Source organism: Oryctolagus cuniculus, chromosome 6 (assembly GCF_051225735.1).
Source record: "Oryctolagus cuniculus isolate XC-2025 breed Fujian yellow rabbit chromosome 6, ASM5122573v1, whole genome shotgun sequence".
Taxonomy (NCBI): domain Eukaryota; kingdom Metazoa; phylum Chordata; class Mammalia; order Lagomorpha; family Leporidae; genus Oryctolagus; species Oryctolagus cuniculus.
In genome coordinates this window covers 38,476,466-38,498,391 of record NC_142872.1, presented here as the reverse complement: position 1 = coordinate 38,498,391, position 21,926 = coordinate 38,476,466, and the positions used below count along the sequence as shown (strand labels likewise).

The 21,926-nt window shown below is 50.9% G+C and overlaps 1 protein-coding gene across 1 annotated transcript in view; it reads left to right on the top strand.

The window, feature by feature from the left end:
• The window catches only part of PDE6A (phosphodiesterase 6A), a 66,369-nt gene that overhangs the window by 28,493 nt on the left and 15,950 nt on the right, over window positions 1-21,926 (top strand). Inside the window, exons 8-15 of the mRNA XM_089336074.1 lie at window positions 7,055-7,121; window positions 11,040-11,087; window positions 14,527-14,676; window positions 15,229-15,372; window positions 17,360-17,425; window positions 17,618-17,764; window positions 18,630-18,737; window positions 20,939-21,048. Of these exons, the coding sequence (XP_089192200.1) occupies window positions 7,055-7,121; window positions 11,040-11,087; window positions 14,527-14,676; window positions 15,229-15,372; window positions 17,360-17,425; window positions 17,618-17,764; window positions 18,630-18,737; window positions 20,939-21,048 (840 nt within the window). The remainder of the gene's footprint in view (window positions 1-7,054; window positions 7,122-11,039; window positions 11,088-14,526; window positions 14,677-15,228; window positions 15,373-17,359; window positions 17,426-17,617; window positions 17,765-18,629; window positions 18,738-20,938; window positions 21,049-21,926) is intronic.

The following is a 21,926-nucleotide window of genomic DNA, read 5'->3' as shown; positions in this document are numbered from 1 at the left end:
CCAGCGGGAGGGGTGACTGTGTGCTTCAGCCTTAATCCTCACTCAGTGGACGTGACAGGTGACCACAGACCCAACTGTCAGAATCCTCTGGCACTCGGAGACCAAGTGCTCAGGTTTCCCTTTTACTGGTTGAGGATGAAGAGTTGTCCCAGGTTGCTTGGTTTCCAGGTGCTCTTTATTCCTTTACATTCCTGCTTGTGTAAGGACAGAGTCTTTGGTTCTTTTCTAGGTTCATCTCTCTTTTATTTCTCTCACAAATGCATACTCTTCAACCATTCTCTCTTCCAATCCTGTCCCTAGGACTGTAAATTTGTTTAAGCCCATGATCCGCCGTGTGATTGATCGCGGTCACAGTTTTCCCCAATGTCAGATCGAATACCGCATCCTACTAGCCTTGGACAACACTCACCACTCTGCCTTCCACCCAGTCCTTAACTTCTGTCGCCTAGTTCGCATCTTCTGTTATGGCCACGCTGTTTCTAATGCCAGGATAGGCTTAGGCTGTGCTGTGCTATGCTAACAAGATCACGAAGCGTCAGTAGTATGAACAACCAATATTTATTTTTCCATCTCACTAAATGGGGATTGCCAGTTGGTGGGTATGGAGGGGGTAGAATGTATGGATTGTAATCAGGCAGGAATCAAAAACTGGTGGCTGTCCTATCAGTGGGTTCTGACCCCTTTATCTTCCTTTCTATAACTGCTCTTTGGTGTAACATCTACTGATAGGGATGCCTTGATAAAGCAGCCATCGTTTTGAACCCTGCAAGATTGACTAACTTTGCCAGAGAGGAGAGAGAACATGGCAAAACACACATTGGCTTTTACAAATGGTCCATCTGGATGTGACACGCATCACTTCTCAAATCTCACTGTCCAAAGCCATTCACCTGGCCATGCGTTGCTTCAAGTAGTTGAAGGGTGCAACCTGACATGCACCCAGCAGGAAGGGCAGCCAGAGTATCTGCAAACATCCCTAAAGGCTGTCACAGTCTGTATCAGCCACACTAACAGAGGGGGAAATAAATTGCAAATAGATGATTCCTCGGGCTGAAGGAAAACAAACAAAAGTTTAGAAAGAACACAGAGCAGGGGCAGGCGTTCGGGGCAGCCGGGAGGATGCCACTTGGGATCTGCATATCCCACCTTGTGGGGCCTGGGTTCAGGTCCTGGCGCTTTTTTTTTTTTTTTTAAGATTTATTTTATTTGTTTGAAAGGCAGAGTTAGAGAGAGAGAGAGAGAGAGAGAGAGAGAGAGAGAGAGAGATGGGGGAGGGTTGGGGAGAGATAGAGAAAGAAATTGACCTGCTGGTTCATTCCCCCAGAAGCCACAATGGCTGGGGCTGGGCCAGGCTGTAGCCAGGAGCCAGAAGCTTCATCCAGGTCTACCTCTTTGGATACAAGGGCCCAAACACTTGGGCCATCTTCTGTTGCTTTCCCAGGCGCATTAGCGGGCAGCTGGATCAGAAGTAGAGCAGCTAAGATTTGAATTTGTGCCCATAAGGATTCCAGCATGGCAGGCCGTGGCTAAATCTGTTACACCACAACGCTGGTCCCTGGCCCAGCTTTTGATTCCAACTTCCTGTTAATGAGCACTCTGGGACATAATAGGTTATGGCTCAAGTAGTTGGGTCCTTGCCAACCATGTGGAAACCTGGATTGGGTTCCAGACTCCTGATTTTAGCCTGGATTAGCCCAGCTGTTGGGGGCATCTGGGAAGTAAAGCAATTTATAGGAGATCTCCCCCACCCCCATGGCCTTTCAAATAAAAAAAGTAAATTTTAAAGATGTAAGAAACAATCCAGAGGGGCTGGCGCCGTGGCTCACTTGGTTAATCCTCCGCCTGCAGCGCCGACATCCCATATGGGCACTGGGTTCTAGTCCCAGTTGCCCCTCTTCCAGTCCAGCTCTCTGTTGTGGCCCTGGAGGGCAGTGGAGGATGGCCCAGGTGCTTGGGCCCTGCACCCGCATGGGAGACCAGGAGGAGGCAGCTGGTTCCTGGCCGCAGCGGCCATTTGAGAGGTGAACCAATGAAAGGAAGACCTTTCTCTCTGTCTCTCTCTCTCACTAACTCTGCCTGTCAAAAAAAAAAAAAAAAAAAAAAAAAGGCAAAAGAAACAACCCAGAGCAGATGGGGATAGAAGGTACACATTCATTAATATGTTCTAGTCTAAATACATCAATAGTTTCTTTAAATATAAATTAACTAGATGTTCCAGTTAAATGACAAAGATCACCCGGTTGGAGAAGAAAGAATTCTATCTCATTTCATTGAGTCTGATGTATGCCTTTCTAGTTTTTGATACTTCAGAAAGAGAATCCATGACATGTACAACAGCTATCAGCCACACAGCAGTCATCATGTAGTTGTCATCGCCTGGCTAACCATGAACTTAGTTATAACCATCTATGATGTAACCTCAGTTGAGTTAATGTTGAGCAACCATCGCTGACTGCTAACCACATAGAATTTAACTGCAACATGAAGTCACTTAAAGAGATTGTGCAATGTTGCAACATTGAACCAAAAAGCTGTCTAGAACAGCACAAAAAGAGGAAAAGGTGAAATATAATAAAAATCTTATCTAAATGCTGCAAGAGTGCTGTTGACACAAATAAAGTAAAAATTGAAAGTGATTTTGACAGCCTTGCATTACAGATTAACTGATACCATTGTATCTTCCTCAGTCACACAAAAAATGGTTCATTGAAAGTGATTACTTCCAAGATACAGTGAAATACCATACATTCTGCTTACAGATCACTTCTCTGAGATAAGGCCACAGAGAGGTCAAGTAAAAGGCTGTAAAAAGGTCCACTGTGAAAATGCCAATCAAAATGAAACCATTAGAACTATATTAATCTGAAGTAAAAATAGACATTATGTCAAAGAGGATTAGGAGTGAGAAAGACAGTGGCGTCTTACTGATAAAGAGGTCACTCCACCTTGGTGTTACAGGAAGATGTCACCGTCCTAAATCTGTATGCACTCAGGAAGTAGGAAGCAAAAACTGACAGCAATACAAACCCACGCTCACTAACTGACAGAAGAAACATGAAGACAAATAGGTTACAGAAGAACAAATGGTAAATGCACCACTGCTGCCCAGCCCCCACACTCTAGAGCACGTCATTCTTCAAAGGCATCTGCAACATTTACAAGAATCGGGCATACACGAGGTCACAGAGCAAGCCTAAGACATTTTATAAGCTTGAATTCATACACACAATGTCCTCTGGTCACAATAAGACAATGGGAGAAGCCAGAAACAACAACAAAACTCACCAGAAAGGCCTCATATGCTTGAAAATTAGGACAGTATTCTTTGGAAAAAAGTGGAGGAGGATGCACTACCAAACAACCCATGAGTAAAAGAACCACTTCACAGAAAACACTCTGAGCTGCAGAGTCACGAAAACACTGCCTATCAAAACCGAGGTGACAGAGAAGTCGCGCCTGCGTGACGCTCACAGCCTTCCGTACACCTCTCAGGAAAGAACAGGCTGGAAAGGGAGCAGGCTCTCACCCACTGCGATCAGCCAGGGTTCCAACAGGACACAGGTGGCACTCACAGACAGATCATTGCATCAGGGTGTGGGCACAACGAGGGGAAATAGAGAGGTGAGGGTGGAAAGAACCACGAGAGAATGAACGTGCTGGTAGCCGCCGAGCTGTGACCACCCTTGGCCTGAGAGGGCGACTTCCAGAACGCGAGGGGAGAAGAGTCCCAGAGAGCAGCCACCCTAGGAGAACCCTGGCATTCAAGAGAGGACCATAGCCAGGGGACCCCGGTATGAGAGGAACCTGGTGTCACCGTTCCACCTCCCTCTAGTGTCTGGCCGGCTCTTTCCATTGGCCAAACCCAGTTGGAAGCTGCAGGGCCAGGAGCCCAGTTGATTCAAACTGTGCACATTGGCCTTGGGGGAGGAGCAGGCTGGAGAGTAGACTGGGAGAGGAAGACAGAAAGTAGTCAACTCCAGACATCAGAAACAAGCAAGCAGACACAGAAAGGCAAAGAAAGCCTAGGAAGGTGCTTACGGGGCAGGCACCGTGCTGTAGCAGCTTAAGCCATGCATGGAGTGCCCGCATCCCATAGCTCAAGTTCTGCTGAGAGTCCTGGCTACTCGGCCCTTCTGAGCCAGCTTCCTGCTAATGCACCTGCGAGGCAGTGGGTGATGGCTCAGGTATTTGGGTCTCTGACACCCACATGGGGGACCTGGGTGGTGTTCTTGGCTTCTGGCTTCAGCTTGGCTTCTAAGTGTTGTGGGCATTTGGGGAGTGAACCAGCAGATGGAATAAACCTTTTTCTCTTTCTCTCTCTCTGTGTCTCCTTCTGTCACTCTTTAAAAAACAAATAAATAAATCTTCAAAAGTAAAAATGGAAGTATAAAGATAAACCTAGGAATTAGTGAAATAGAAAACAATCAGTGATAAACAAATGCCAAAAGTTGATTGTTCAAAAGGATTAATAAATTCAGCCAACTTCTGGGAAGAACAAGCAAGAAAAAATGGAGGGAACTCAAATCATAGAAGGGGCTGCGTGATGAAAGTGACGCAGCCTTGACAAGGTGAGAGATACTATATCCATCATTGTACAATCTAGATGAAATGAGCACCTTTCCACAAAAACAGAACCTACAAAACACAAAGCAAGAAGAAATACAAGATCAAAATAGTCTTATAACAATCAAATAAAATAGAATTTTCCTACAACGGCATTCTAGCCCAAATCCCGTAAGTGTGAATCCTGCTAATATTTGAGGAAGAAACTGGGGGCTGGTGCTGTGATGGAGCAGGTTAAGCTGCTGCTGGCAATGCCGACATCCCATAAGGGTGCTGGCTCAATCCGCATTGCTCCAATTCTGATCCCGCCCCCTGCTAATTTTGTGCTTGCAAGGCAGAGGAACAAGGCCCAAGTGCTTGGGCCTCTGCCACCCATGTGGGAGACCAGGATGAAGCACCTGGCTCTGGCCTGGCCCAGCCCTGGCTTTTGTGGCCATCTGGGCAGTGAACCAGTGGATGAGAGATGGATTGATTCTCTCTCTCTCTCTAACTCTGTAAATAAATACATCTTTTAAAAATTTTAAGGAAGAAATAAAGAGTGATTATATGAGAGTAGAAAAAGCAGCGGCTATTACATACTAAATAGCAGCGTCTAGCATAAACAAGGCCCAACACAGGGGACGATTCAGACCCAGCTCACCTGTGGACACAGGTGCAAGTATCATCCAAGATGAACTTCTGACAAATAATGACTCACGAAATCGACGGGACTGCACATTATTAGCCAGGAAGGTTTATTCCAGGAAGGCACATTTGGTGTTGCATAGAAAAGTCCACCATTATGATGTGCCCAGGAAGAGAGACAGGACTCGTTAACTTCCGGAGAGAATTCTGTACAACAAATGACATATTTCATAGTCGGAGGTCCAATGCTTTCTCACTGAGATCAGAAACAAGACAAAATGGCAAACACCCCTTCCATCAGCCTTGTCCTGGAAGAGCCGACCAGGGTCGGAAGGCAAAAAAAGAAAGAAAAGGTATAGAGTGGAGAGGAAAAGACAAAACCACTATCACTTGCAGGTGATATAATTGTATACGAGTTTTTAAATCTATAGAAAAAATATGAGAAGAAAAAAAAGTTTAACAAGGAACCTGATAAAACATTAATACACAGAGGGTCAGCAATGTGGCATAGAAGGTTAAGCCTCCACCTGCAGTACTGGCTTCCCATATGGGTGCTGGTTCAAGTCCCAGCTGCTCCACTTCCGATCAGGCTCCCTGCCTACGGACCTGGAAAAGCAGTGGAAGATGGCCCAAGTGCCTAGGCCACTGTCACCCTCGTGGGAGACCTGGAAGAAGCTCCTGGCTCCTGTTGCACCCATTTGGGGAGTGAATCAATGGATGTAAGATCTTTCTCTCTCTCTTTCTCTCTCTCCTTCTATCTCTGTATCTCTGCCTTTCAAATAAATAAATAAATCTTAAAAAATTATTATATAAAATAATCAGTTGAACTTCACCATACTGGCAGCAAAGCTACAAAATATGAATTTTTAAAAAGATACCCTTTATAATAGCATCAAACTTATCAAATACCAAAGAATAAATGTAACTAAACATGGACAAGAATTTTACAGAGACACTATAAAATACTATTGACAGAAGTTAAAGGAAATACAAATAAACACAGAGGTGTACCAGGTTTATGAATGGATGATATTCTCATGTGCTGATGAATTATGCTTCAGACACCAGTGGATTTTATGTACAATGATGACCCCATAATTCTCCTATTAGACTAACGGTTACCTTTGCATTAAGGTAAATGCAAAGGTTGTGATTGGGAGGGAAGGTGCTGACATGGCTGTTCTTGGTATGTACATGGTTTCACAGATATTCACTTTCTAAGGATCAATGAAGGCTCTAATGCACGTTTCTGCATGTGTATTTTTCCTTGCAATAAACAAGCAAAAAGTGATCAGTCACCCGGTGCTGACAAGAGGAACACATTGTAAGGTGGTTTTGTCATTGTGCCAATGTCATAGAGTGTACTTCACAAATTAAGGGGGCGACAAGGTCACTTGGTGGTGTAATCCTATAGAACCATCAGCCTACATGCTGGCTGCTGTTCACCAAAGTGCTGTGCAGTACACGATGGTAACACCAAAAGCTGTATATTGTGCTGAGGGTACATAACTATGAGTAGCACTTTTCCCACCTGGTGCATAGTGGGAGTTCACCGCAGCTGAGCTTCCCACACAGAGCTGCCCGCATCCTGGGGGAAGTGGCTGCATCTGTTTGTGCCCTGCAGCCAATGACAACCCATGGAATGAAAATGCTCTCTCTGCAGACTCCCCAGGCAATGAGGACGATGGTCTACTCATCACCCTTTTCTTAAATGCAGACATTGAAACGTCTCTGGGTTTGGTCAGGTGCAGTGAGTGCAAGCGGGCGCTGGGGCCCCCAGAGAGCAGGGGGAGGGCAGATGCACACCCAGGGTCCTGGCCCAGCAGTCCTTGCCTTCAAAGTCACCTCCTCTCTCTGGCCTTTGCAGGAACCCCCCTCCAGACCACTGGGCTTTAGTAAGCGGTCTCCCCACTTATGTGGCCCAAAATGGCCTGGTAAGTAGAACAACCTGGAAGGGGGGAAGCTCTGAGTCGGGGGGAAGGGTGGAAGGATTTCAGGTCAGTGGGAAAACACCGGGAAATGCTGGTCTCTATGAGCCCGATTGTCTTGTATTTCAGCTCATTTGACAGTTGGCCAAAGCAATGGACGGCGAAATGATGCTTGAGGAAATATTAAATACACACAGAAATAGCGCTTAGATAGAAAGGCGCCCAGGTTCGTTGCCAACTCAAGACGCTTACGTGTGTGTGTCAGGGACAAACTATGACTGGCTGCTCTGCAGGACTCCTCAGAGAGGACGTCTCAACCCCTCCACCCCTGTCACGTCCCACGCAGTGACAGCATCTCCTATATAGACCAAGAGCAAGGTTGTCTCCCCCATGTCGCACCCTCCCCCAGGCACACATGATACAAAGCTGTCCATAGTGCAGGGTTCTAATGTACTGAACATGTTCTACACGTCAGCCACCAGACTCCACTCTGGGGAGGCAAAGGGAGGTGACGCCGGAACAGTCTCTGTTCTGAGGCTCGGAATCAGTGGAAGAGGTGTCTTTACTAACAGGTGCACCACAATGTGATGAGGTCACGATAGAGAAATACAAGGTATGTTCAGGAATACAAAGTCAAGGGCATCCGAGCTAGCCTTTATTTCCTGGAGTGTGTTGGTCTTAGATGACATTTTTTTTTCATTTGTTTGAAACATAGAGTTATAGAGATACAAAGAGAGAGATATGGTGGGGGGAGAAAGAGATATGGTGGGGGGAGAGAGAAAGATAGGGAGAGGGAGAGAGGGAGAGAAAAAAAGAGGGAGAGAGGGAAGGGGTAAGGGGGAGAGAGAAAGAGAGAGAGAGATCTTCCATCTGCTGGTTCATTCCCCAGATGGCCTTTATGACCAGGGGTGGGCCAGGCCAAAGCCAGGAGCTTATTCTGGATTTCCCACATGGGTGCAGGGACCCAAACACCCAGGCCATCTTCCACTGGCCTCGCAGGTGCATTAGCAGGGAGCTGGATCCGAAGTGGATCAGTCAGGACTTGAAACAGCATGCACAGTGCCCATGTAGAATGCCAGCGCTGCAGGCAGCAGCTTAACTCACTGCACCACAATGCTGACCCCTGGGTTGAATTTTAAAATAAACAGGTCTCAGGCAGGTGGGGGCAGGTCAGGGGATTCCATAGGGAGCAAAGAGCACCTGGAAGATGAGCGAACAACATGGGCATAAAAGTTTGTGCAGCACGCCATGTGCAGGTTGGTGCTGTGGGATCGCGGGATCTCAGACAGGAAAATAGCAGGAGTGGGCCTGAGAGGGAGGAATGGGCCAGATCATAGGAGGCCTTGCAAGCTTTCTCAAGGGGGTGGGACTTCAGTCTACAGGTGACAGGCAGGATATGGGTGTGCTCAAATTTTGTTTTAGAAAGGTAACTCTAGGGCTGGCGCTGCGGCTCACTAGGCTAATCCTCCACCTTGCGGCGCCGGCACACCGGGTTCTAGTCCCGGTCGGGGTGCCGGATTCTGTCCCGGTTGCCCCTCTTCCAGGCTAGCTCTCTGCTATGGCCCAGGAGTGCAGTGGAGGATGGCCAAAGTCCTTGGGCCCTGCGCCCTATGGGAGACCAGGAGAAGCACCTGGCTCCTGCCATCGGATCAACGCGATGCGCCGGCCGCAGCGGCGGCCATTGGAGGGTGAACCAAGGGCAAAGGAAGACCTTTCTCTCTGTCTCTCTCTCTCTCTCACTGTCCACTCTGCCTGTCAAAAAATTAAAAATAAAAAATAGACAACCATCTTCCACACTGGAGTATTCGATACTTGGCTCCTAACTCCAGCTTCCAACTACTGCGCACCCTGGCGGTGGTGACAGCTCAGGTCATTGGGGTCCTGCCACCCATGTGGGAGACCTGGATTGAGCTCCTGGATCCTGGCTTCAAGCCCTGGCTCAGTCCCAGCTGCTGCACTTGCAGAGTGAAGCGGCAGATGGGAGTGCACACATATTCATTCATTCATTCATTCATTCTCTCTCTCTGTCCTTCTGTGTCTTTCTCTGCCTTTCAAATAAATAACAAATAAGAATAAGAACACAATCATTACTGCTCACAGGCACTGGGTACTTACAATGAGCCAGGCACTACATAAATATACTCATTTAATACTGACTGGAGATACGACAGACAGAAGATAACAGATCGGATCTAACATGGAGAAAATAAAAGTGGCAAGGCCTTGTGAGTGATGATAAACAGAGTGAGGAAGAGAGAGGTCAAAGCTCACGGCAGGCTCCCAGGCTGGCTGGCCAGTGCCACCACCTGGTCAGGTTCAGACAAGGTGAGATGCGGGCAAGGTGAGATGTCTGGCAGGCAGATGAAGAGATGATTCTAGTGCTGTGGGGGAGGGAGAGGGTGGAGCCTGAGATGTGGAAGCTGTCAGGACAGGATGGTACTTGGAACCGTGCGAGTGGGTACAGGAGCGTGTGCAAGGGGCAGTGGGTCAGGGTGATGTCGGTCCTTATAGAGCGGGTAGAGAAAGATGAGTGAGTGAAGGAGAAGCAGAAGGGGGGTTCACGGGTCAAGTTTGGAGGCCTGGGAGAGGGCAGTGAAATGGAAACCAAGGCTCAGTGAGGAGGGAGACCAGGTGCAGCCAACGGATCTGGGGAGACAAGCTCTGAACATTCCCGTGGACTTTGTCACTCCTACAAAACACCCGAGGGAACCAATGCTACAGAAAGCAGCAGCTTTATTTAGCCGACAGTTTCAGAGATTCAAGTCCAAGATTGGTTGGCCCTGGTGGTTTGGCCACTGATGATGTGGCTGATGGTGAGGGTGGGGCTTGGCAAAGGAAGGCTCCTTTGGAGAGCTAGGAAGCAGACAGACGACAGACAGACTAGGCCTCACTCAGCTTTGACAAGTGACCCTCTTGTGAGAACCACCCTCCAAGGACCGCCTACTAGGCCTGAGCTCCCAAGGGTTCCACCGCCTTCCAACAGCCTCACCCTGGAGAGGTAACCTTTAACACCTGGGCCTCTGGGGGGACACCCACACTCGTATCCAGACACATTCAGTGTCAAGGTGGAGGCTGAAGCTGGCATGTGGACCACGGCGGGGTGAACGGCAAATGACAAGGCAGAGAACGTGAGAGAAACGAAGTGGGGGATGCCTGCCCGGATGGTTATTTCAGGGACTGTGTTGCGTGGAGGGAGGATTTCATTTTCAAGAATTGGAGAGACTCAAGCATGGTGACAGCTGGGGAAATTCGGCAGGGCATGGCTCTGTAGGAGGAGCACGCACTGGACGGCAGCACCAGCGGCCCATCGGCCAGAGGCCTCTTGCAGTGCACACCCTGAGCTGTGGTGCGCAGCGGTCCCAGTGGCTGACCTCAGGGCCATCACAGCAGTGCCACGTGATCCCCGGCATTCGAGGGGAAAACTGGCCCTGTTTCCACAAGAACCTAGCAATATGGAGCCAGACCTACGACACTTTCCATTTCTTATTCTACACTGGGGTTTACAGCCCTGGAAAAACTCCTTGCTGCTAATACAAACCAGAACCCAAGTGTCATTGAGTCAACAGTGTTTAGAGTAGCATCATTTATATGAATCTTAAAAACAGGGACATGGCCCAAATCGTCAACGCGGGGGGACAACAAAACGGGAAACCGTAACAGCCATTCACTGTGACATTTTCAGGGCCAGGGATTAATCCAGGCATGGAGCAAACAGTGGGAAGCAATGTTTCTGAGTATCAGGTGTTTTCCTCTCCAGTATTGTCAGTTAATAATTCAACGCCATCTCCGCTGTGTCCACCCTGTGAAAAGACTGTGCATGCCCCAGGCGAGGACATGGTGTTTCTAGACACAGGGCGCGGCGCCCCCGGGTGTCCGGCCGTCAGCTCTAACCACGGCTCCGCTGTTCGCTTTCTCGGCTTTCAGATCTGTAACATCATGAACGCACCAGCGGAGGACTTCTTTGCATTTCAGGTGAGCCACGTTTTATTTGCTGTCATGGTCCTGAGATTCTTTTTGTCTCCAAAAAGATCAGTAGAATATGTTAGTCTCCACCTACTCTGCTGGGGACTGGTATCAACTCTGTAGAAAACTGAGTGGAAAAGAGCCACGTACCAATGGAAGCAAGGAGGAGCTAACGGGTGAGTTCCAAGATCCCATTCAGTTGGCTTTGCTTTCCGGCCCCAGGACCTTTGCTTATTCTGGTCCCTCTGAAGCCATTCCTGATTACCTCTGCCCTTCAATCACACCTTCAAATGCTAACACTTCTCTGAATTTAATTCTGATTCCATGGCTGAGTATCATGTCTCCCTCCCTACGATTTTCATGGAATCTTTTTTAGGATTTCAATATTGTTGCGTATTCCATTTGATTTTTTTTTTCCTTTTTACAAACGTTTATGGAGGACATCCTCCATGCCAGACCTTGGCACAGGGCTACGCTGGCTACAAGAGTGGACCAGATGGGCGTGGTCTTTGTCTCCATGGGGCTCACGATAATACGGAGAGAGACAAACACAGAGAGGTGGCTGTAGGGAGAAGGCGGGAGATGGGGGCTGAATTAACCCAGGGGGATCATGGAACGCGTCTCCCTTAGGAAATTAAGTTTGGCAGCGGGAGAGGCGTTGAAAGGAACCGAGCAGGCGGCCACGTCGGGGCGAGAGGCTGAGGGGGCGGGGCGGAGACAACCACTGGAGAGGGAGATGGCACAGATCGCGGTGGGCCCGCCGAGGAGTGTGCCTCTGCCCGCGTTTCCCTTCCTCTTCCATCCTCCTCACTGCTGGCTTGGGCTAATTGCTTTCTGGACCTGCGGGCTCCCCTGGGTCTCAACCTTTCTTGACATCCTTAGGTCTAGCTGCCCTATTGCTGGATTTAGCGAGCCGGCGGTGAGAAAAGCAGGTCATTAGCAACCGGGGAGTGACTAGGGAAAGACAAATGGCTCTTAGGAAGTTCAGAGAATGATTTTTCTCTCCTCAAAGCATATTAGCAAAGAGCTGAGGGAGCATCTACTTCCAAAATTAAACTGTACTTTATATGCTGCAATTTTTTAAAGATTTATTTTATTATTTTGAAAAGCAAAGTTAGAGAGAAAGAGACAGTCAGACTGACAGAGGCTGCAAATGCCAGGGCTGGGTCAGGCAGAAGCCAGGAGCTTCTTCCGGGTCTCCCACTTGGGAGCAGGGGCCCAAGCACGTGGGCCATCTGCTGCTGCCTTCCCAGGAGCTTTAGCAGGGAGCTGGATCAAAGTGGAGCAGCTAAGACTCCAACTGGCGCCCATGTTAGAGGGCCAGTTTGAGCCCCGGCTGCTCCACTTTCAATCCAGCTCCCTGCTAACGTGCCTGGGAAGGCAGCAGAAGATGACCAGAGTGCTTGGGCCCCTGCCACTCATGTGGGAGATCCAGATGGAGTTCCTGGCTCCTGGCTCCTGGCTTCAGCCTGGCCCGTCTCAGGCTGTTGTGGCCATTTAGGGAGTGAACCAGTAGATGGAGGATCTCTCTGCCTTTTAAATAAACAAACATGTTCATTTAAAAAGAAGAGTCTCTCAGGGTTTCTAACCCAACACTGCTACAAGACAAAAAGGCAAGAAGCCTGCTTTGAGGGCTGCTCATTGACCTTATCTGTAATTGCAGAGCTGGACAGCAGCCTTGACCAGAGGTGGTGGGAACGCCCTGCCCCACCACAGGGGCTGGTCATGTTGACAGCCAGGGCCAAGGGAGAGGCACAGAGACAGCCCGATGAGTTACAGCTCACGTCTGTCTTATTTGAATACAGTTTTTAAACAGCTGGTCACCTGTGATTGGCTAAAAGGCAGCTACTGGTCACAGAGTGGGCTGTGGTTTGCTTGTACACAAAGTCAGGTTCACTGTGTATGGAGAGACTTTTAAGTTAACTTAAGGTGTACGGAGACACCTGTGGGCCAAATTTAAGCTGCTCACCGCAACTAAGCCTGCTCTTAAACGAAGTCATCCAAGCGACTACAGTCTGACCGTGTGGTAGAGCAAACGTGATCTTGTTTTCAGATTCTAGTTTTCCCCCTTCAACTCATTCCCCACGAAATACTTGAGCGCTTTTTTAAAGCATAGACTGCGGCCAGCGCCGCAGCTCACTAAGCTAATCCTCCGCCTTGCGGCGCCGGCACAACGGGTTCTAGTCCAGGTCGGGGCGCCGGATTCTGTCCCGGTTGCCCCTCTTCCAGGCCAGCTCTCTGCTGTGGCCAGGGAGCGCAGTGGAGGATGGCCCAAGTCCTTGGGCCCTGCACCCCATGGGAGACCAGGAGAAGCACCTGGCTCCTGCCTTCGGATCAGCGCGGTGCGCCGGCTGTAGCGCACCGGCTGCAGCGGCCATTGGAGGGTGAACCAACGGCAAAAGGAAGACCTTTTTCTCTGTCTCTCTCTCACTGTCCACTCTGCCTGTCAAAATAAATAAATAAAGCATAGACTGCATCAAGTCATTTCCTTGCTTAACAGTCTTGAAAGGTGTCCCATTTTACTTTCAACCAAGTCTCTCTATCAGACTCCAGAAGGAAGGGAATCCCCAGAAGCCGGGAGAGAGTTGTGGGAAGGGGGGTTAAGCTCAGGAAAGCCCACGGCTCTTTGGGCTACATTCTGGATCCTCAGGGACACTGTCCCCGCCGGTGCTGGAGCACAGTCACCTTGCTTCCTAATGTTATTTAAGCAAAAATTATCATCTCAGGATCTTAGAACTTTAGAACTGGAAGGCTCACCTACTCCAGGAAGTCTTGCTTGACTTCCTTCTCTTCTCTGCCGCCTGTGCCTTGGGTTTTCCCAACTCCTAGCTCGGCTTCTAGTAGATTGTGAATGTTGGCTGAACATTTGATGAAGCAATGGAAAACAAGTCTAGAGTTATGTTAGTCCAGTTATCAACGTTTTCTAAGTGATGAAAGTGAGGCTCAGACTGTTGCAACGTGACTCATCAAGACATCTTGTAGTTGACCCAAACCTCATTTGATGTAGGACATTCAGGCCGAAGGAGAGCAAAGGACATACCAAAAGTGACACAGATGTCCTAGCCAAGAGGCAGAAGCACAGGTCGTACCTGGTCGATGAATTCAAGGTTACAGGAGACACCAGCACTGCCCTGCAGCCCCCTCCTGTGTGGGAAAGGCAAATGCTACCTCCACGGGCTGCCTCCGCCTGGCACAAAGCACACTGCCTGGCACCCAGGTGCCTTGACACCCCAGGATGGAAGAGACACAGCTAGCTGGCCTGGGAACTTCAACCAGATGCGCTATTGGCTCGTGGCATTTGTGGGTGACTAAACCCATGCAAAACCCAACCAGCTCCTCCTCTCTCACCCCATCTCAGCAAACCTGGGTTGCACCGAGGCTGGAAAGCTGGCACCCCGCCTCTGCAGGCTGCAGCCCTGGGGAATCTAACCTGGCTCTTCTCTTGCAGAAAGAGCCCCTGGATGAGTCTGGCTGGACCATTAAAAATGTCCTCTCGATGCCGATCGTGAACAAGAAGGAGGAAATTGTTGGGGTGGCCACATTTTACAACCGTAAAGATGGGAAGCCCTTTGATGAAATGGATGAGACCCTCATGGAGGTATGTGTGCCAGAAGGCTTTGGCCCGTGGGCATCCGCACACGCGTGGCCTCCAGAGCTGCTTGGTGGGGCCAGGTGTGCCGTGGAGGGGTGGGGAGTGCTCCATGTTGGCCCAGTTCCGATGCAACGTCAACAACTCCTCTCTCTGCTTCTGCTCTGACACCGCTACATTCTGTTGGAGAAATCCACACTCCCTTCCTGCGTCAATCAACAAGCCTGACATGGGAGGGCAGTTTTAGGTTCACAGCAAACTTGGCCAGAAACTACCAAGAGCCCCTCCCCCCCCACATATGTCTCTACAGAGCCACACACATTCTCGTGAGGCCTACTCCTCAAAAGCATGACGCTTCACCTGCATCCATGCGGTAGGTAAAGTGTGTTCACCCTCGCTATCTCTCCTTGCCCTCACGACTCTGCAAGACAAGCAGCACGCAGCTCATCAAACCCATTTCACAGCTCAGAAGATAGAGGCCTGGAGGATCCTGCCCTCACGTAACAGTCAGAGTTAAACCCGAACGTCCTGTCTCTGATTCTCCCTTTTCTTTCTTTTCAGTCTTTGACTCAGTTCCTGGGCTGGTCTGTCCTAAATCCTGACACCTATGAGTCCATGAACAAGCTTGAAAATAGGAAGGATATTTTCCAGGACATTGTAAAATACCACGTGAAGTGTGACAATGAAGAAATTCAGAAAATCCTGGTGTGTAACCTTCTCTACTTCCTTCTGCTGACTTGGGCGAGACTTAGAGCCCAAGAGGGCACAGCCTGCCTGGACACGTCCTCAGTCACAGGCAGGCCTTGACCCTCAACCTTGAGTTAACGAACGGATGAGTGGATGGACGGACGCCAGGCACTGGGACTCACTCTGTATGGCTTAGAGACAGCAACACTTTGTAGGCCCCCTTGTGGTCGGCCTGCCCTGCCCCTGACTTGACAGTTCTAGAAACTCCATCTCCACTAAGCTCAGGACTGACTTGGGATGGAGACAAGGCCGACCAGGCACAGCCCCCAGTCCGAGAGGAAGCTCTGGCTGGCAGACAATGGACAATGGTCAGGCTCTGAGAGGCTCCCTCCTCTGTGGTCAGCTCACGCAGAAAACGCAAGCGCATCACAGAAGAGTGTGGTGAGCAAAGAAGGCGTGCAGAGCGAGCAGGGAGCCCTCCCGAGTTTCACCCCTTGGTGGTGTCGGAGGATCTTTGCTGGTGCTCACAAGCTCCAGCCCTGTGAGGTGCGCAGGGTGGGGGCTTCTATCCTCACTGTAGTGCGGGAGACATGGAAACCCACAGGTAGTGAAGGAGGCTCGCCTACTGTTAGCCAGCACAGTGGACAAGGTCTCCAGCACCAGGCAAGGACTGCTCAGGACGGGGGGAGCATCTGTCACAGAGGCACCCACTCCATGTCAGGGAGGCCACGGGGCGGAACCCTATCTGGGGTGGGGAAGTGAGCACCAGCGATCCGTTACTCCCGGGGCCTTGGTCTCAGGGAGACCGAGACCTTGGAAGTGAGTTATGAGATGGTGCCGCATGGGGCATCCAGCTGAGCTCCCGAGGCCGTGGCGCATGGGGCCTCTTGAGTGGAAGCAACAGAGGCCTGAGTGTCCAGGGGCCACTTCTGGAGCAGGGAAGCCGTCACAACAAGTACGGTATTCCATCCCCGTAACTAGTAATCTCAGAGAAAGGATCGCCCGGTGTCAATGATCCAATGATCTGCCTCTCCGTTTGCTGTACTTTGTTTGTTTCAGCCCCGTGATGAACATGTGGACAGAGCTTGCTCTGAGCCAAAAAATCAGAACAAGCAACTGGGGCCAGGTTCCCCCTTCCTTGGGCATAAGAAGACACAGGCCCAGAGAGGGAAGGAACTTGGCTCAAGTCACACAGAAAATGAGCAGAACCAGGACGATGGCCAAGGCTGCTTTACTCCCAGTAACACTAATGACAACAACATCATTTTATTTTAGTGCTTACTGTGCACCAAGTGCTATGCTCAGTGCTTTCCATGCCTTGCACCTATGCCTATACTTTTTTTTTTTTTTTTTTTGACAGGCAGAGTGGACAGTGAGAGAGAGAGAGAGAGAGAGAAAGGTCTTCCTTTGCCGTTGGTTCACCCTCCAATGGCCACTGCGGTCGGCGCATTGCGCTGAGCCAAAGCCAGGAGCCAGGTGCTTCTCCTGGTCTCCCATGCGGGTGCAGAGCCCAAGCACTTGGGCCATCCTCCACTGCACTCCCTGGCCACAGCAGAGAGCTGGCCTGGAAGAGGGGCAACCGGGACAGAATCCGGCACCCTGACCGGGACTAGAACCCGGTGTGCCGGTGCCTCAAAGCAGAGGATTAGCCCAGTGAGCCGCGGCGCCGGCGCCTATACTGTTTTAATAGGACTTTGTACAATCAATTCTTAAGTCACCAATGAAGGACTCGTTTCATCCCCATTTGTCAGACGAGGAAATTGAAGATGAGCGGCATTGAACAACCCTGCCAGCAGGGGGCAGGGCTGAAACCTGGATGCAGCTCTCCATGGCTGCCAAGCCCGCGGCTCTGCATTTGCTCATCTGTGCACGCAGCCTGAGTGGGTGTTTCTGCTGCAAAGACTTTGGAGGAAGGAGAAAACAGGAAATGGAAAAGCTGAGGCATAGTAAAGCCTTCCAGTTTATAACCTGTTGTATTTTCTCTGCTCTTTCTGGGCCCTGGCAGAAAACCAGAGAGGTTTATGGGAAGGAGCCATGGGAGTGTGAGGAAGAGGAGCTGGCGGAGATCCTGGTGAGCTGAGTCAACAGCCCTGGCCTTGGTGCCTCCCAGGCGGGGTGCCCTGAGTGTGCGGGGTGCCCCCTGCCCCAATCCTCTCCCACACCCTGGATGGGGAGGGGGACGGGGATGGAGGATGGAGGCTGGGGGCTGGGGGTGCACGAGCAGTTCCTGCCCCCTCATCCCCTGACTTCCTTCCTCACCCAGCAAGGAGAACTTCCAGACGCAGAGAAATATGAAATTAATAAATTCCACTTCAGCGACTTGCCCCTAACGGAACTGGAGCTGGTCAAATGTGGGATACAGATGTACTATGAGCTCAAAGTGGTGGAAAAATTTCACATTCCGCAGGAGGTGAGGCCGACGCAGACGTGTCCGGTTCCCTTTTTCTGTTTCCTCTCTGTAAACCCCCAGTCTGTGCACCACCTTTCAAAGTCTCTGCCTTTGGCGCCGAGGGTACAAAGCCCTCTTTGCTGGGCAGACAGGGCTCAGCTCGGGGAAGAGGCGCAGCTCCTGTGAGCCGTGCATGGGCCATTGTGGGCTCCCAGGCTGTCAGTGAATCCGTGTGAAGCACAAAAGGGCCCTCTGGCCAAACAGGGTGGGGCAATGGGGTGAAATCCATTTCAACAGGGCTCTGTTCCTGCCGGGAAGGCCTAAGGGGCACTGGGAATCCAAGGGGAAGGGACACAGGCGGAGGAGAGGGTGTATGGTGCTTGCAATTGCCCAGACTTTGACCAACCGAGCGCTTCTCAAAGTGTTGTCCAGACCATCTGGTCAGCAACCGAACACTTAGCAGAGTTGCAAATCCTCCGTCTCATGCACACACTCCCAGCTTGGATGAATGAGAAACTCGGGTTGCACAAGCCCTCCGGTGATTCTGATGTGTGTCCGAGTTGGAGAAGCATGGGGATTAAAGGACCCTCCTGTCTTCCTCTCCGGGAAGTCCTGGTTGGCTTCTCCCAGGACACCTGCTCCCCAGGGTACAGTTTGGGAGTCATGGCCGAGATGAGCAGTGGGATAAACGCAAAGCCTCACACTTGCCTAGCTTCCCAACACCACCCGTTTCCACAACAGTGAGGGGCTTGCAAAGTGCGCTCACCATAGCTACTTCCCACCTTCTGATCCAATGACAGTGTCAGAGGCCCTTGGGCCTCGGGAGGGAGGGTGCAGGGCCCCTGGCCAGGTGCGCGCCGCCTCACCTGTGTGCTTCTGTTCGCAGGCCCTGGTGCGCTTCATGTACTCGCTGAGCAAGGGCTACCGCAGGATCACCTACCACAACTGGCGACACGGCTTCAACGTGGGCCAGACCATGTTCTCCTTGCTGGTGGTACGGGGGCCGGGCTCAGGGGTGTGCTGGCACCATGCTGGACAGCCTCATGCAGACCCCCCATGGCAGCCACAGCACTGCCATCCTTCCTCTGCTTTGGGCTTTAAAGAACGGCCAAAGCGGTCCCTGCTTAGCATAACAGAATTGCAAGAACAAAGGGGTTCATCAAATAACATGTGAAAGGAAGCTGCAGTCTGGCTATTTGGAGGTAACCGTGGCGTGACTCCTTCTAGATGTTCTTTTTGAAGCCTAGGAACATGTTTGGGTACACACTCGTGTGCAGAAAATGTATACTGCTTGCTTCCTTTTTAACCAGGGCGATGATATTACTCTGTGTGTTTTTGGAAACTATACACATACCTCAACAGTCTTCCATTTTATGTACGAGTGTGTGTACATATCAGCATTTTCCCATTATACAGACACTTTGCCATGTAACTATTTTCAGATGCACAACGATGTGCAACTATCAGCAGAGTCCATCTCCAGAGCTTTTTCAACATCCCCACCAGAAACGCTCTGCCCATTAAACACCAGCGCCTCTCATCCCCAGCCCCTGGTAACCGCGGTGCCATCCCCTGCCTAAATCCATTTGACCACTCTCGGTACCTTGCATGAGTGGCGTCACGTAGTATCCGTCCTCTGGTTTCTGGCTTACTTCGCTTAGCATAACGTTCTCAAGGTTCCTCCATAGTACAATGTTATGGCTTCATGGTACACTCTCCCCCATGGCATCCAGGGAACTGGTTCTGGGAGCCCCCAAATTCTTTCATACCCAATTTCCTTAAATACAGAGGTACAGTATTGGCACATACTCCACACACATCTTCCTGTGACTTAAACTCACCCCCAGATTACTACAGCCCCTGCAGGATGCAAAGGCCATGTGAACAGTTGTTGGACTGTATTGCTCAGGGAGAAAGTCTGGACATGCCCCACCATCTGTACAGACACAATTTTAATTGTCAGACTTTGGATCCTCGATGGTTTGGATCTACAGCTGCAGGACCCGTGGATGTGCAGAGCCACCGTGTTCTGCTGTTTAAAGACACTGTAATTTCTTCACCCAGGCCCTGTTGTTGGAGGTCAGAGCTGTTTCCAGCCTTTCACTGTTGCAAGCAGGGCTGTAGTATCCTTGGACAGACACAGCTTTGTGTGCTTGTGTCGGGATGTTGGGCTCGGAGAGTTTGGAGCCCTCTATCTTTCATTAGAAAGTGCTGCTCCAGGTGACGGCGCGCACATCTCTGACTTGTCCAGGCTCCTGGTCCTCTGTCCCTGCCTTTCACAGCGGCAAGGCTCAGACCAGAGCAGGAGCAGAGCCAGGGATTCTGGCCAAGTACGTCACCTAGACCCGATGTGTTCTTAAGCTCACTGAGTCTGCATCAGCTCTCCAGAGCTCTTCCTCCTCTTTTACTTCAGCACAAACCAGGGTTTGAAGGCATCCAGGTTAAGACTCCTGGGGACTGTGCGTAAACCGGCATACTGGGTTAGGAAGTTCTGGGCTATGAATGTGGCCATGTTCAGAAACCCTCCACATTCCAGAACCTGAGGGCTCAGCTATCACCTCATCCACACCCTTAACTCCAGCATGCAGACTGGGATGCCGAGGTCCAGTGGGTGTGAGACGAGCTAAGTTGCTCAGGAAAAAGTGACTAGCTGTCCCCATGTACCTGCGCCTGTCCCAGTTCTAGCACTGAAAGTTGTGCATCCTGAGGCTGGCCTTGTGGTACAGCAGGTGAAGACGCCACCTGTGATGCCAGCATCCCCTGAGAGTGCTGGTTCAAGTCCCACCGCTCCACGTCCCATCCAGCTCCCTAATGCCCCTGGGAAAGCAGCAGAAAATGGCTCAAGTACTTGGGCCTCTGCCACCCACATGGGAGACCCAGAGTTCCTAGGTCCTGGATTTGGCCTGGCCTAGCCCTAGCTGTTGCAGCCATTTGGGGAGTGAACCAGTGGATGGAAGAACTCTCTTTCTAACTCTGCCTTTCAAATAAATAAATAAAAACCCTAAAAAAATCAAAGTTGCACATCCTAGAAAATTCAGCTCCAGGAAAATCTCTGGCCACCCATGGAGTTGGGGATGGAGCCCAGGCCAGACCCGCGTCTCCAAGCTCCAGCCCCCTCCTCCAACACCTGTTTTCTCAGTCATACTCCCAGGCCCACTCAAAAGGAGTGACTGGCACCTCTGATTGACCTCTCAGACAGGGAAGCTGAAGCGATACTTCACGGACCTGGAGGCCCTGGCCATGGTCACTGCTGCATTCTGCCATGACATCGACCACAGAGGCACCAACAACCTCTACCAGATGAAGTGAGTCAGCCCTGACCAGCCCCTCCCTGCTCCCAGGACTCACAGACAGACTCACTGCTGACAGGGGGTCCCCCTGCCCTTGAGACCTGGGGCCACCCCATAGGAAACGAAGAATGATCTCCCAAAGATGTCCACGGCTCACACCCTGTACCCCTGGGAATATGTGGCTCATATTTCAAAAGGGATTCCGAGTGCAGGAGCCCGAGGTGCAGGGATCATGCAGTGGGCCCCTGTGGGCAGAGCAGGAAGTCAGAGCAGAGAAGATGCCCCTGCTGGCTTTGAAGCTGGAGGAAGGGGCTGCAAGCCAGGTCTGCGGGGGCCACTGGCAGCTCAGAGAAGGGAGGCCACAGTGCCCTGAGAGCCTCTGGGAGGAAAGCAGCCCTGTGGCCCCGTGTTAGATATCCCAGCTCCTGGGTATGCAGACAATACATTTTTGTATTTTAAACCCTTCAGTTGATGCCAGTTTGTCAATGGCAGCAACAGGAAATTAGCACATTCAGCTCCTCCCCCTCCTCCCTGCCGGTCCCACCTGCAGCCCACACTGGCCCATTCATTTGCCTTCTATTGATAAGGCTCTGTGCTGGGCCAAGGAGGTACCAGGGGAGCAAACCAGACACAGCCCCTTCCCCACAGAGCGTGGACCCCAGGCAGCCCCAATGCCCAGACCCTGAGCTATGTTCTCATCTGATCCTCCAGACTGGGTGCAGCACCCACTCGAGTTAGCTCCACGTCACAGATGAGGACTCTGAGGCTCTGCTCAGGGCCCACAGCCCTCAGTCATTAAGGAGCCCTGGAAATCATGTTCCTTGGTCCCCTCAACACTGCTGGCTGCTCCGAGGCCAGCGAGTGTGGCAGCCTGGCTACTGAGCACAGCACTC